This window comes from Brugia malayi (assembly GCF_000002995.4).
Source record: "Brugia malayi strain FR3 genome assembly, contig: Bm_v4_ChrX_scaffold_001, whole genome shotgun sequence".
NCBI classification, from domain to species: Eukaryota; Metazoa; Nematoda; class Chromadorea; order Rhabditida; family Onchocercidae; genus Brugia; species Brugia malayi.
Window position 1 is genome coordinate 16,096,808 of NW_025062479.1, and position 15,328 is coordinate 16,112,135.

General features: G+C 29.9%; 3 protein-coding genes across 4 annotated transcripts; 1 reads left to right on the forward strand and 2 right to left on the reverse strand.

Annotated features, from left to right (window-relative positions):
• Positions 1 to 2,645: 2,645 nt before the first annotated feature.
• On the reverse strand, positions 2,646 to 3,170 carry Bm18023 (Uncharacterized protein; the record flags this gene model as incomplete). Its single annotated transcript, XM_043075040.1, has 2 exons — positions 2,646 to 2,799; positions 3,157 to 3,170. The coding sequence occupies 2 exons, from the start codon at positions 3,168 to 3,170 to the stop codon at positions 2,646 to 2,648; spliced, it is 168 nt and encodes a 55-aa protein (XP_042930974.1).
• Positions 3,171 to 7,954: 4,784 nt separating this feature from the next.
• On the reverse strand, positions 7,955 to 10,732 carry Bma-sox-2 (HMG box family protein; the record flags this gene model as incomplete). Of its 2 annotated transcripts, XM_043075041.1 has the most annotated exons (3): positions 7,955 to 8,826; positions 9,271 to 9,514; positions 10,727 to 10,732. In XM_043075041.1, the coding sequence occupies 3 exons, from the start codon at positions 10,730 to 10,732 to the stop codon at positions 7,955 to 7,957; spliced, it is 1,122 nt and encodes a 373-aa protein (XP_042930975.1). The 2 variants fall into 2 exon arrangements, with proteins under 2 accessions (XP_042930975.1, XP_001897041.1); XM_001897006.1 differs by lacking the exon at positions 10,727 to 10,732 and having other exon boundaries at positions 9,271 to 9,505.
• A 397-nt stretch (positions 10,733 to 11,129) lies between these two features.
• On the forward strand, positions 11,130 to 11,270 carry Bm8742 (Uncharacterized protein; the record flags this gene model as incomplete). Its single annotated transcript, XM_001893171.2, has 1 exon — positions 11,130 to 11,270. The coding sequence occupies one exon, from the start codon at positions 11,130 to 11,132 to the stop codon at positions 11,268 to 11,270; it is 141 nt and encodes a 46-aa protein (XP_001893206.2).
• Between the last annotated feature and the right edge of the window lie 4,058 nt (positions 11,271 to 15,328).

Genomic DNA, 15,328 nt, shown 5'->3' on the forward strand with positions numbered 1-15,328 from the left:
GGTCAGATTTTTTACTTCGTAGCCAAAAATACCATTCGTCTAAGTTTTCCAGCTCTTCATATAAATTGCTTAATTTCTTCAATAATATTTCCAGAAAATGATTTCTATTACAACTGTTCATGGCTGACAAATGTAAGTGAAATGAAATTTACATACGTGTCGCATACAAGTGCAAAGTATTCATTTGAAATGCTTAAAGCTGATAGCTTACGTGCACATTAAATGGTTAATAGTAGCCGGTAATCAAAGTAGAACAGTTTAGGATAATTCTCGACAATGTTCTTTTTTCTTTTTTAATGCAATTCAGGAAGGGTCATTAATGGTTGAGGACGCTTTTTGTATCACGAGAAAAAACTTTATTGTTCCCTTAAAAAAATCAGTCAACGAGATACAAACAAATAAACAATTGTTAAACCATGGCGCCACTATGGCTAGCATAAAAATAACCAAAAAATATCATATTTCCCGATGTTTTTTTTCGTCTTTAGTCAGCTCAACTGATGGAAATGCTTTTAGCCATCGATACTATTTGCACCATTATTTAAGCCTCTTTGGTAAAAAGTTTTTCTTTTCTTGCTGAAAGATGAAAGAAATTGATGAAAAAGAAATTATATGTAGTAAATGTTAAATCATCAGTAATTTGTCAGTAATTATCAGTAGCTTATCCACTTTTGTTAATAAAAACATAGATATCGGTATAGTCTTATAATTTCTTACATTACTCTATCACATTTATTAATTTTAATGTTTTGCATAAATTTTCCAGAAAACAAGTTGATAATGCAAGTCATCAAGCTGCTCTCTTTGCAAAATCCAATTTTAATTTTAGTTTACAAGACTTTAAGAATAAAAGTAGTAGCATATTCGTTGATTGGTAAATTTTCATCGTTTATCACTTTTGATTGAAAGAATTAGTCGTCAAGATTTCCAAAGTATTTCCTATTTGTTTGGTAGCTTAATGAACATGTCATCTTGCTCTATCCTGCTTTTTCTTTTTTGTTTTTTTTTTCAACTATTTGTCACTTAAACTTCACATTTACCTTCATCTAATTTATAAATATGTTTCGCTCGTTTATTCAATCCAATTTGCTCCCTAAAAACAAATTCCTTTTTTTGTGTCTGAAATTTTTTGGAATGAGCAAAACTCGGTTGGTTATTGGCGGGGGTGGCGGTTGGGCGCATCACGATGGGTGAATGTAATATATTCACTTTTGCAGTTTCGGCTTTTCTCTTCCTCTTCTTTGGAAGCTGTAACCTTTGAACGATCCGATCTGTTAACCGTGTTGTGTAGCACAGACCTTACGGCGTCCAAAATGGCATTGCCAACAACTAACACCGCTTTTTTTTTGCTCCTCTTCTTTTGCTACCTTTGAAAAACATCAATCTACCATTACACACATAATTTTTATGGTTGCATTTTACTCTGTTTCACAAAAAAAAAAAACCCTCAAAATCAACTATATTTGAAATATTCATCCAATCGGTTCGATCCGACTCAATCTGATTTGGTCAGTTAATTTACTTATACAATACATATGATATAATATTAATGCATAATACGTAAACCAAGATAAATTCTCACCTCCTATCATTCAAGCAATCAAACATTTCACGTATAGGTCATATATATCTTTTATTTCTTTTTTGCACTATTTTCATGGATATTTCAAAATTATCATCTACTGCATAGATTAGCATTAGCTTAGAGATAATAATAACTTCTAACTATTTGAATTTACACGAACTTTTAAGTTATCTGAATAAATAATAATAATAACTTCTTTTTTAAGAATGCATTCATCTTTCAGCATATAAGTGGATCATCACTATGACGATTAGTGAATAAAAATGATTACTAAATGAATTGCTGTGAATCAAACGATAATTTATCAAATTTCGCAATAATAAACAGGGCATAAAATCGCTGATTTCAATTGTGACGTAACACACAGAGAGAGAGAGAGGGAGATGATAGCTATTATAGAATATTTATTCCAGCATGATAGCTCATCAGTCAAATTGTGTATCCGATGCGATGTATATATCCATCCCTCTCATTGTTCCCAATTTTATATTAATGCTGAATTATGATTGCTATTAAGATCACTGCATTTTGATTTGAGACATAAAATTTATCGGATGCAATAATTTTAAAATATAAAGATGCAGTTAAAAAACAAAAAAAGTGAAACGAAAATTTTACAAAAAAAGCAGAATAAATCTAAATTAAATTTAACTCTACTAAAAGTTATTACCTATTTTCGTCGTTGTCGTAACTATTTGTAAATTTTTCTTCTCGCTTATTTATTAATATTTTTTGAAAATCTTACTTTTGTAAAAATTTTTCTTTTTTGAAATCTAAATTCAATCTTAAAATTTCTGCAGTTTATTTTTTTTTTTTGTTTTTTTCGAATTATGATTTATTCACTATCGTTTTTATTTTTCTAGGCACTGAGTGCTGTCCAGTTTAGACAAATAAGAATATTGTTCTAGCGCCGAACAGCTGGTTACACAAAAGCTTAAGCGCAGGTGAGAAAAAAAGCTAGTTGGTACTGTTGTTTACATTTGAGAGCATTCTAAATTTCAAAACAAAATGTACTTTCAAAGCTTAACCTGATTTGAGAAAGTAGTAGGAGCACCTTAACCTAGCTATGTTGATGATAGAAATGATAGATAACAAAGGTGGTGATAATATTACTGTTAAAAATCCATAGGGGTGGATCAATGAACAATAAGAAAATTGTAATTCTCTGCCATAATTCTGTCAGCGTTTCAAAGGCAACTGATCCAATAACTTTTCTAAATTTATAGCTTTTTTAAATTTATGCAAAAAATTTTAAAATCTAGGACGAAGTCTACTTATTTCTGATGTCAAGCTTTCATAATCAATCAATTAATATGTTTCATAAAAAGAATTCATTGCTAAGAACAAAGAGTGCATGGATTTATGAATGAAGCAGTCTATGCTTACAAATAAGTTTTAAATGAAGTCAGTTTTTTGAAAAAAGAAAAAAAAAACCAATAGACTGGAAAATTTAACCTTTTCTCCATGAAAGGTTACACTTTCGTTACTTCCTTATAGAAACAAGCAAAGGTAGTGCCAGGGCATTGAAAATGCCATCCATAGCCTATTTTTTGAGAAAATGTCGCACTCACCTTGCAATGATCATCTGCACGTCATATTCTCCTTTTTCAGATTGATCGTTATATTAGTTACTTCTCTATTACAAATTTATTTAGTATTTTTAGACTGAAAATAAGTTTTATTAAAAATTTGGAATTTAAATGAATTGTACACTTGAACATTATTTATGTTTCTCATTTTAAATTCAGATATTAAATCCAAATTTGACAAACTTGAATTTGACAGTTTTAATCTGACTCAAATATTTCTCAATAGAATATCAAAATATGGAATTCTTTATCAAACTGAAATGAATTCTGTGTCATTAAATGATAGATTTATAAGTGAAACTAAAGTATGAACAAATCAAAAACTTATAAAATTGTTTCTTTTTCTCATCAATTAGCCTTTTAGAACAATCTCAAATATATAAATATAAAGCAATGCTAAAATGAATTAATCGAAAACTTTGTCGAAGTCAATAAAAAACTTACTTTTTATTCAATACTATAAAATAATGATGGTTTAACTTCCCTTGATTTTATTCCTTTTAATTTTCAAAACTTCTTCTTTTTACAAAAAAAAAAAATCAAAATGTCAAATTCCAACGAAAAAAAAAGCAAAAGAAGGGTGTTGATTGCATTAGAAGTTAGACATCCTCTCGGTTGTGCTTCCCGCTGACTTTTATTTGGTCTTTTTTTTTCTGACATCTGAATATTTACATTTCAATTAACGCTACTCTCTCGACCTTCTTTACCTTTCATCCTTAAATAGCAAGCAGATCAAAAGAACGAATTGCTGATAATTGTCATTTGTTGAGGGAAATTTAAGTTCTTCTAGAAAAATTAATAAAATGTTTGAAAAAAAAAAAAAGATTTTCAAAAAGTTGAATTGTTAGTATAAATTTTGAAGGATTTTTAAAAAGTTGAATGATGTATCAAATTAACATCAAGAAAAAGCATCCAGAGAGCTTTCAGAGATCTGAACATGTTGAAGTTGAACGGATTTAAAAATTTATCATAATTTCATGTCAATAAATTTTCATTTAATACAAGCAGATATAATGCAAAGTTTCAACATTACTCAGAACTTAATTAAAATAAAAATTTCAGGTGTTTATAGTTTGAAACTAGAAAAAAAAAACATTTTTTCATTATATTAATGAATTTTTTTTATAAAAGTATAAAATAAAAATTTAATATAACTTTCTACTCATTGCTTTAAAACAAATTATATGAATAGTGGAAAATGTCAATAATTTCATCCAAAAGAGCAGTCTAAAGTTTTATATGATTTAAAGCAGTAGCATCAATCATTTGGTAAACATTTGCACGAGTGACGAATTTAAATTTAAAAAAAAAATAAATAAAAAGTTTATATTTGAGAAGTGGTACGTTACCATTCCTTTAATCATTTGATTTACATTGCTAGAGTTAATAGAATTCTTCTTTTTAAAAAAAAAAAAAAACTAACCTAAATATGCCATTGATACAATCCTAAATTTCAAAATACTATCACATCGTAAGTAAATTATAATTCTATATGGAAAATGAAATTTTGTTAAAAAAAAAGGAAAAATCTTGAAACGTCATTAACTTCATTGATGTTTCATCTTCTTTCTATCACAAATTAATGAAAGAGATATATTTAATGTCCCATAAATACTTTTATGAAAAGTAAGCTGTTTTAAGAGGCAGAAACTGCTTTTATACAGCATGTGACATTCTTAAATTGATTTAATTAAATATAGTTGTGATTTTTTGATGAACGAATAAGAAAAACTCGTTTGTTCTCAGTATTAAAATTTATGAGACAGATAAGGGAAGTTTGGATAATTTAATTGTAGACATTTTGATTTATCATAAAAAACATTACTGTAATAATAATATAGCAATTAATAATAATAATAATAGTTAATGATAACAATAACAATATTTGTCATAATTTAATTTAGCTATGAATGATGCGTTTGAATGCATATGCATTTGTTACAACAGCGATTTTATAATAAAAAGACTTTAGTTGATCCATTTGTAAGCGCAAAACTTTCATCCTATCACACATGCAGAATTATGCAAATCAGATTATAAAATTATTTAGAAAAAATTTAAGCCGTAATTAACTTTTGTTTAGTATTTAGTTTATAACTGTGTGACTACAACGGGGCATTATTGCATGAAGCACGACGATATTGAATGCATGAACGAAAATTCATTTTACCGTAACAGAATTTTATTGAAATTCATTTCGAAAATAAAAAAAGAAAGTGCCATATTATATAGTAAAAAGTCTATTTTAAGAAATACACACATCAAAACATAAGCAGAATATATTTAATCAAAAGACATAATCTGTTACAATATGTCAATAGTGGCAACAACAGGACTATCTGAGCTGCTCCATAAAATGTGACAAAATATTTTTGCCCCTTTAATGATTATAAATTAGATATTACTGGAAGTTACAACGATAGCAGCGATTATTTCTTTTTTTTTAAACTAAATTTCACGAATAGTTTTCATCTTATAGTGAATGAAAAAAGAATATAAAAACATTTTGTAAAAATGACTAAACGAATGCTAAAAAATGATACAAAAAGATATTCAAAACAAAATTAGAATCGCTAGCACCGTTATATGAACTTCCATTAAATAGTTAATTTTGAAATTTCACATTAAACTATTACTCGTACAAAGTTTAGGAATCAAACTTTTCGGTATTGTTTTAAAAAAATGAAAATTATATTTTTTCAAATATGTGAAAAATAAAATAAACATTAACATAAAAATCCAAAAAAAAAGGAAGAGCTTTAATTTAAAAAAGGGATAGAGCTAAATATTGCAGATATTTTCAAATAGTATCTTCAAATTAAAAAAAAATAAAAAAAAATCTAGTGTTCATTAGTTTATTATCATTTATACATCTTTCACAATATTTAGTTAATATTTGAATTTGCTTAAAATATTTTCGCTATATACATGATAAAGCTATCACCAAAGATAAACTTTCAAAATCTTAAAATCTATTTGAATTCGAATTTTTAATGGTTTATTGCTGATTACCCTGCCATAGAAGTATAGAAAGGAAGCTCTCCGCCATCATAGTTGCATCTGTCCAGGTACAACCGCGTATTCTTTAACTAGCCATTATGTTAATACAGGTACAGAAATTTTACAGAAATTTTTCGAGAATGATAAGTAATACCCAATCAATGATAATAATCTTTACTATCATCAATCACTATTTGAGTATAACTGTAATGACAGAAAACTGTAACGTGAAATATTCCATCATAATAAACTCATAGAGTTACTAAGCTCAATCATCTGTTGGTAATTTCATCCTGTCTGTGAATTTTAAATTTTATGGAAAATTTGAATACTAACAGGAAGGAGATATATCTACAAAAGCAACAAAACGAATATTTTGAAAGAAAAAATCACAAACCTATAAAGTAACAGAAGACATTTCATCAACATATGAAAATTACCTCCTAGAATGATCTAACAGTTTTGATGTTTCGCACTGTATATTAAATATATTTTTAAAAAAGTCAAAATTATTATCATTCAATTTAAAGATTCATTTATGTCAACTTTAAAGGTATTGAAATTCTTCAACAAAAGTTATTCAAACTACTGATATCATGTTCAACAAATATGTTAAAAGACAGCTAGCATCATGAATCTCATTGAGGTAATACCAGCACTGAGAGATAACGGGCTTAATTAAGCTCTATTAATCCTATTTAAGTTATTCTTTCATAGCCTAAATTGGTCGAAATTTATGAATGCTTTTCTTATTTCTTATAAAAGTTAAAATAAATGAAAATGTAAGGATGTAATTTATGACAAGCTAATGTACGAACAGGAAATTTTTTTTTCTTTTTTTTTTTTTTTTTTTTAGATCGAATTTTATGAATAAGATAAGTAATAGCAGCAATATATTTAATAATGAAAATATCAATAAGATGATGAGTAAAGAACTTAATTTTAAGAAGAGAGATTTGATAAATTGCAATGTAACTGAATGCATTCTTCTAACAATTTCCAATAGCTAACCCCATTGTCTGTTAATTTTTGTTTCGAAACCTGAAATCGAATATGCTTACAGTTCTATACTTACAAATGGAAAATTAAGGAATACTTACATTTTAAAATAGTTATTTCGCCTACTTTGATATGATTCCTAATATTGATACTTTTTTTGCATATTTTAATAACATAAAATTACAAATAAAGTGATAATTTTAACCTACAAAAATTAGTAAACATTTATTCTAAATTTATTTTACCAAGGTAAATCGTTTAGAAAAATCATGAATTTAATTTATTTAATTTATCAATAGTTATTTAGATTTTCAATCATTAATTCTTGCACTTATATTTTTTTTTTCTAAACCAGTATTCTAATACTTTACACTTCAGTTAGATCTAGACTTAATTAATGGACCATAACAAGTCTAAAAACTGAGATGACATAAAAAAGATAAACAAACAGTGTACGTATTACTGTTATGTATAACTCATATATCAAAAATATGTAATTTAGGTATTTAAAAAGTAAAACAAACAAGTTTAAAATTTGCATGCAAAACATATAGATAGGGACTGAGAATATTACGACAGATTTTTTCAAGCTTACAAAAGTTTTAATAAGTGAAAATTTTTCGTACCTGAGTGAAAAAATCGGTTATTCCGATTGCGTACGTTAAAAGATCACAAGTTGAAATATCGACAAAATAGTGATAATTATGGTAATGATAATATGGTGTGATAGTGTATGACGAAACAACGATAATGAACATAGCAACAAATACTGCTGCAGGTGTCACATGGATTGCATATGTTGCAGTGGCAATGTCATATGTTCTTCCATGGTACTATTAAGCGCGACATACTGTAACCGAGGGTCCTGTGGCATGTACATGTTCATGGTTGCCGCTGCTGCTGCTGCGGCTGAAGCAGACGCTGAAGAAGATTCTTTGTGAGGTTCGTAGAAGGCACGAAATTGTGAAGTTAGGGGAGATTCAGTTGTTGCAGCAGCTGCTACCCCAGAATCTGGTGATTCACCGTTACTTGTTCCCGTGTTAGTGGCACCATCAGATGATGTTTCAGGTTTCACTGCTAACGAGACACCTGCAGCACTGCTGTAATGTTGCTGTTGTTGAGCAGCTGCAGCTTGCTGATACTGTGCAGCTGCAGCAGCTAGTGAACAACTAGGTGACTGCGAGTAATGTGAAGCTGGTGATGTTGTACTGCTTAACGAATATGGCATTCCGATCATATTCTCGTAACCTGTACGGCCATATAAAGAATAGGAATCAAAGTATGGTGAGCTGGAAACGGAGTTGATCGGCTGTTGCCAGCCGGTTGTCATTGGCTGGTAAATATTTTGAGTTTTGATTGGATCCAGGAAGGTACTAGCTGACATTGCTAGACCATTCTTTTTTGGTAAATTTTTCGTTTTTCTCCTTGGACGATATTTGTAATCTGGATGCTCTTTCATATGAATTGCTCGGAGACGTTTAGCTTCATCGATAAATGGCCGTTTTTCTGATTCATTCAGTAATTTCCATTCCTGTCCCAAACGTTTAGAAATTTCTGAGTTGTGCATTTTTGGATTCTCTTGTGCCATTTTACGACGTTGTCCGCGAGACCAAACCATAAATGCATTCATGGGACGTTTCACTCGATCATCACCTAAAATTCCAGAATTTCCAAAAATTATAAGAAATATTATGCAACCAAACCAGAAATAAAACCTATGTGTATTCTAAAACTGCAATTAGGGATGAAAGGAATTTGAAAAGTGCAAAAGTCCTTCGACTCTATGATCCATAAGCTCTGAACATAAGCTTATGAATAAAACACCAATAAGATAATAAATGTCTCGAAAATAAATTCCTTTAAAGAAGTAAACTTTGATGCATTAGCTTAGATTATTAAAATTTTTATGTGAAAAAATGAAAAAGAAAATTAGTAATCAAATTTTATTTCTCGCTTCGATATATTCTAGAAAACAATGCTTCTTCCATTCTCTAAATTATTTCTTTAGCAAAAATACATTGTTCTTTCTGCAAGGCATCTTTCATCTTAATGTTTTAACAAAAACAAAGAAAATATAAAATTTTACAATTATCTTACCTTTTTTTTCCTTTAGACAAGGTGATCCAGGTGAATTAGGAACACAGCATTCTTCGACGGTCGGAATAGATGACGTTGATGTTGGTGGCATAGAAAAACCCGGCGGCATGGCACTGTAGAGTGAGAATGCATCTTGAAGGGCTGCAGCTGCAGAAGCACTGGTTGCCGCTGTCGTTACTGCTGTCACCGTTCCAGGTGCGGCTTTGAGCTCATTTTCCATCATCATCATCATCATTTGGAAACCCTGGAAAGTGAGAGTGGGCGGTGAATGGAATGAATGAGAATGAGGATAATAATGTAACAAAAAATGCAATGAGAGAATCAATAAAGATCAATTAATAGTGTAAATAAACAAGAGATGAATGAAAATAGCTTTCAAAAGAGTATGATGATGATGATGATGAATGATAGTTATGATAATGATAACAGTAATAATGATGATAGGTAGGGAATGAATGATGACAACAACTGTATGGGATGTGATAGTAGTAGGTAACAGTACTGACATTAAGTAATAATGTAATGTAGTGTCCTACTGAGTGAAATTTGGAGGGAGGGAGGAGATGGAGCGGGAAAACTTGTCGTTTTACTATTCTTTGCAGGACGTATAAAAAAGGAAGATGAGAGTGACGTAGCGCTTCCTTGATAATACAAAGTTTTGGTTTTTCAACCGGACTAACTAGCTTCAACAAAGGCAACAGGTGACAGTCCCCTCTTTTTACCGCTCCTCAGCTTCAAATCCAATAACTCAACTGCACAGAACATAGTTATGAAAAGAGGATGAATAAGGTACTATTTGATGTCCCTGGGTTGGGCTTTTGTTATTACTGGATGGCAATATAATGCATTCATTCATTCATAGCTGTATCTGTCCTCTTCCTGATCTTGACCTTTCTTCATTGGGATACTCTTTCTACCACTACGATGTTAGTAATTTTAGTAATAAAGAGATGTTGGTAATAAATTGAACTGGATAAAATGTTAGTGGAACTGAATTGAATTGAATTGAATTGAATGGAATAGAAATGAATGGAATAGGACTGAATAGAGAGAGAGATGACTCCGAAAGAATTTTACAAGAAAGAAGTGGTAAGTTGCAGTGGAGAAGGAAGTATGGGTTGTATGTATGTGTGCGCCGGGCGTGAAGACCGATTACGATGAATGAATAAAAGAAAGAAGTAGTATAGCAAGCAAGTGGGCAAAGCAGCGGCATCCGAACATGACGAAAGGAGGTGGGATAAGATTGGATGGGTATGGGAGAGTGGGAGGAGCGACCTGGAGAGAGAGCTAGTCATCTCGTCCTTTTCCAGCCGTTACTGGGGTACAGTGAGAAGGGGGTGGAGTTCAGGTAGTGGCACGAAAGAAGATAAGGAAAAGATAGAAAGGAAAATGAGATATATGCAGTTCTAATCCTTCCTTTCCAAATCTTTTGGACTATTTCTCCAGATATACTTACCTTCATTTTTCTGCCATTAATATTTTAAGAAAATACTCCTAGCAAACGATTACTTCCTTGAAATTTCGTTCTAAGCACCATAAAGTCCTCGCAAATTTTTGGATTTCAATGCAAGTTAACGAACAGAGAAATCGTTGAGGTAGTGTGTAGGCAGAGATAGATGCGAAAATGGGTGGAATGGCTCGTTGTTGATTGGACGATGAGCTGATTGGTTGTTGGCAGTTGGCGATGGTTATCGTGTTGATAGTATCTCGAGCACACGGATAAAAGGTACAACCTATCCTGTTGCTGTACCCGTCAGTACCAACATTGTTATTGTTATTTTGGGATAAATTTCTGGAAAAATATTTGCGGGAAATTACAGGAACAAAAGGGAAACAAGTTTCGGGCAGGAGCATGAGGAATGAGTGGAGCAGTACGGTGGAAGAAAGATGCAATCAGCGATAACCTCATGTTAGATGACATTGATCAGTCGGTACATGTCATCAACCAGGCCACAAATGCATCTGTTCTCACGGATGAAGCAGTTGGTTACGGTAGGTAGGTTAATTAGGTACATTTCTAGGATGAACTGCTAATTTCTTTCAGTTATTAGAAATTCAGAAAAAAAACTTAGAGCAGAAATTTTAACCAACCACCCATTTCACCGAATCCGTCCAGTAATCATTATAACTTAACAGATTTCTTTCAGTAGTAATTTTTGTGTATTATAAAAGATATGGCATTGAAGAAGATTGCTATGAAATTTCTAGCTTGCGAAGAATAGTTGATAATGTTTGATAGCAAAAACATTCGAATATTTTGAATATGAATACCTGATTTTGTTATTTATAACATTTCATAATATCCACAGATTTTACTGAAAAATGCAGAAGCTATAAAATTTTTCGTGAAAGTTGAAAATAGTGTCATAAGATGATTTGTAGGAAAATTCAAAGTTTAATTGATGAAGGGAAAAAACCATTAATAAGCAATGGCAATTAATAGTCAATATGAATTAGAATATATTTATTAGTAAAATAAATGAAAAGTTTTTTAGTTTCAGTTGAAATCGCAGCAACTTCAGAAAAATGCTTTTAAAAACTCCATTAATAAACAGTATATGTCGAATAGTTGTAGATCTAGAAAATATAATTAGATAAATCCTTTTTTTTTGATAGGAATGAAAGCGATAAAGATATATTTTGTGTTGAGTAACAGTAGCTGAACGATTATTACATTATCAAGTGACAATAAATGATCAATAAATACTAATAGATATTGTTTCCATATCAAAAAAAAAAAAAGTGTATTGCTTTGGTGGTCGTTCCAAGCAATATTTATTGAACAGTTCGGAAGCCGATCGCGCCGTTCCACCACTAATATTTTACATATCAATTGAACATAAATCACCAATGATATTCTGTGTCCAAGAAAGTGAATGAATGAATAAAAATCTTCCTAAAGGAGAAATACTACCAAGCAAGCAACCGGTCACCGATCGTTATGTGTAAGCAGGCAAGCATCTTACAGCACCAATACAAAATATCGCCACCTAATATTTTTTTTTTCTTGAATGTTACCAATGCTTTCTTCTAATTCGGAAAATATTTTTTTTTTTAGTTAGACATTTTCAATCAAAATTCTAAGGATATGGGTTGAAATTTAAAATACACTGCTAGAATTACATAATCTGAATTGAAGTGACATTTAATGAACTGATACTTGAATTAAAAGAATTCATCAAGGCCATAAATGAATGCATGACTATAAATCATCTTTGTTTACTTAAAAGTTCCCAAACAAATCTTTGATTACACCTCTTATTTTCAGCATTCCTAGCTTAATTACTGAGAACTTCAATTAAGAGCTGAAAGTAATTTTCACATCAAAACTGTTACAACCGAAGTTCCCAAGCAAAGGAAAATGATTTTGCCATGCAAATAAAATATGCCCCAAATTATTTGATTTATTTAAATATCATTTAAAGCTCCAGTGATTCTAAACTTCGACAATAAATTCTTAATGCAATAATTTTCGCAAATATTTTTGTAAATATTTTTGATCAGTAAAAAAAAAGCACATCTAAAATATAACACTTTGAAAAGAGTCATCTGAAAAAAGACTTTTGTGACACAAAAAATTGATATAATAATTAATCATAATAGCAATATCCATATAGCATTGAAACATTACAAAATATCCATTATCTCGTGCAAATGATAAAGTGATTTGCAATTATACTTATAACTTTTAGTATAACTGTACTGGTAATAAAAGATATAAAAAAAAAAGATAAATTAACAATGCCATGAAAACAAGTGTATCTAATAATTGCAATACACTTAATGTAATGGTAAATCATATTACTATAACAGTATCACAATAATATTAATTCATAATGATAAGGTGATGACCCCTTTTGAAAGTCCTACCCCCTGTGGTATTTTCACACACATTACGAATGGAACCACTTGCTGCGTCTGCATTACATTACTCTGTGAAAGTGATACATTGTTCAATTGTGCAATAAGATGGATTCATATCCTCTTAACTTTATTGTTCAGGTACATCCATCACTACAAAGCAAATATTTGAACAATATCAAACAATAGCATATCTGCACTTGTCATCTGATTGATGGGAATAATTTTTGGGCGGCTAAATAAAGCTTAAAAACAATAAATCATTTGATTGTTGCTTAGAAATCAAAGATGATAACTGTTCCGAGAAATTAAATTCCATCATGAATTGTTGTTACAAATGTTAAATTTTAGAAAAATTTTAAACATTTGTTGCTATTTTCATTTTATTTTAAGCGTCACTTTTTGAAGAACTCTAGCATCACCGCTATCTAAACGAATTTAAATAAAAAGAAGGAAGATTCTGAAGAAAAAGAATAAATTTCAGTTGATTGAAAAATAAATAAAGGTAAAGCATGCGTCTAAAATTTTTTGCAAAATCAGTAAGTGGAAATTAGGAATTATATTATAGAAGTTCAACGAAGAATCTGTGCATACATGAGTTTGAACCATTCCTTTATTTTTTCTTCCAAAAAACTGTAAATCAAAAATTAAATGTAAAAAATCTTAGTTAATTAACATGATGTTCGAGAATATTGCACAAGAATTCGCCGTTTTTAAAATATGGCTTTATGATTCATGGATTGAAAATTAGAAGTAAGTAATTTCTTGAAGTCGAAAAGTGCAACTATTGATGATAATATCATTTAAACTAAGTTCATATTTATTTGAAACTTTTAAAAGGTAGTTTATTAATAACCACTTAATCTGATGAAATGTGTTCAAAAGTTACGCTTATATTTAGTTAGCATTTCTAGGTCATAGTAGTGTCGTCATGTCTGCAAAATGAAATTTCTGTCTCTTCAATAAGCAAACTCATTTCAATTTGTATGACCACTTTTTTTATAAATCAATTTTACCGGAATGACTGTATAGTTTGAGCGATATAGAAAAATATATAATAACTTGCTCTGTCATTATAATGTGGTTATCATTATAATGTGGTTAAAACTTGTTCACATAAAATCAAGGGAACTTTCGAAGAAGTGTAGGTGTGAGATGGATTTGCTAGTTTGTCCTCAGTTTCCAGCAGTGAAGTGAAATGGGACATTCATTAAATTATAGTAGGACTTTAGTAAAAGTTTTCTTGATGTAATACTTATATCCACTAACTACTACATATTATAATCATTCCACAATTACATCTATGAAATTAATTCCACAATGAAAAACTGTAAAATAATGAGAAATATCAAAAAAGAGACATAGTAAAAGAAAAAGAAACTGGAAAAGTATGATGGGAATACAGTATCTTAATCCTTTCTCGAAATATTTCATATCTGCTGTGAAATTAATGAGATGTTATGTTAATTCCGAAATGCTTAATTTTGCTTGCATATTTTAACACTGATTTAATCAATTAAAAGAATTATTTCATTGTTATGAGCTAAAATGATGAAATATACCTTTAATAATGAGTACGGAGAAGGAAAGGAGAGGAAGAACACTGTAGAAAACAACTGATGAAATAGCAATGAAATAAAATTATTTTATAGATGCACAGCAAAAAGGAATTTAAAAGGTTAAGCAGAATAATGGAATTGAAACGTTATTGGGAACAGAAATGCCAGTTGTTTCTGGTAAAACAAAAAGGTATGAAATTTTTAAATTTAAATTCCATGGAATTAAGTTTAAGAAACCAACAGAATTTGACACATCGAATTCTTTATAATTCTTCCTGCCTTATTTAAATGATGAATCATAATGAATAACATTAATCTGCCAACGAACTAATAAGACCTTTGCAAGTAGAAACAATGATTTTTTTTACTGCTATCATTAGAATGATCAATTTATGCTATTACTAGTTCAACTCAAAATGAATCGAATATTTACTTTTTATAAAAGAAAATAATGTTATTGTAGAAATAACAACTTATCACTGACGTTGTCAACGCGATTGCCCAAATGATAAAAAGCAAGATGATAACGATAACGGTTATTATCACTATAATTTAAATTGTAAGTATGCTGAGGCTCAAAAGTATTCATGCATGTATGAATGTATTTGTAATAAGTATCAGTAGGTAGCATTTTTCAT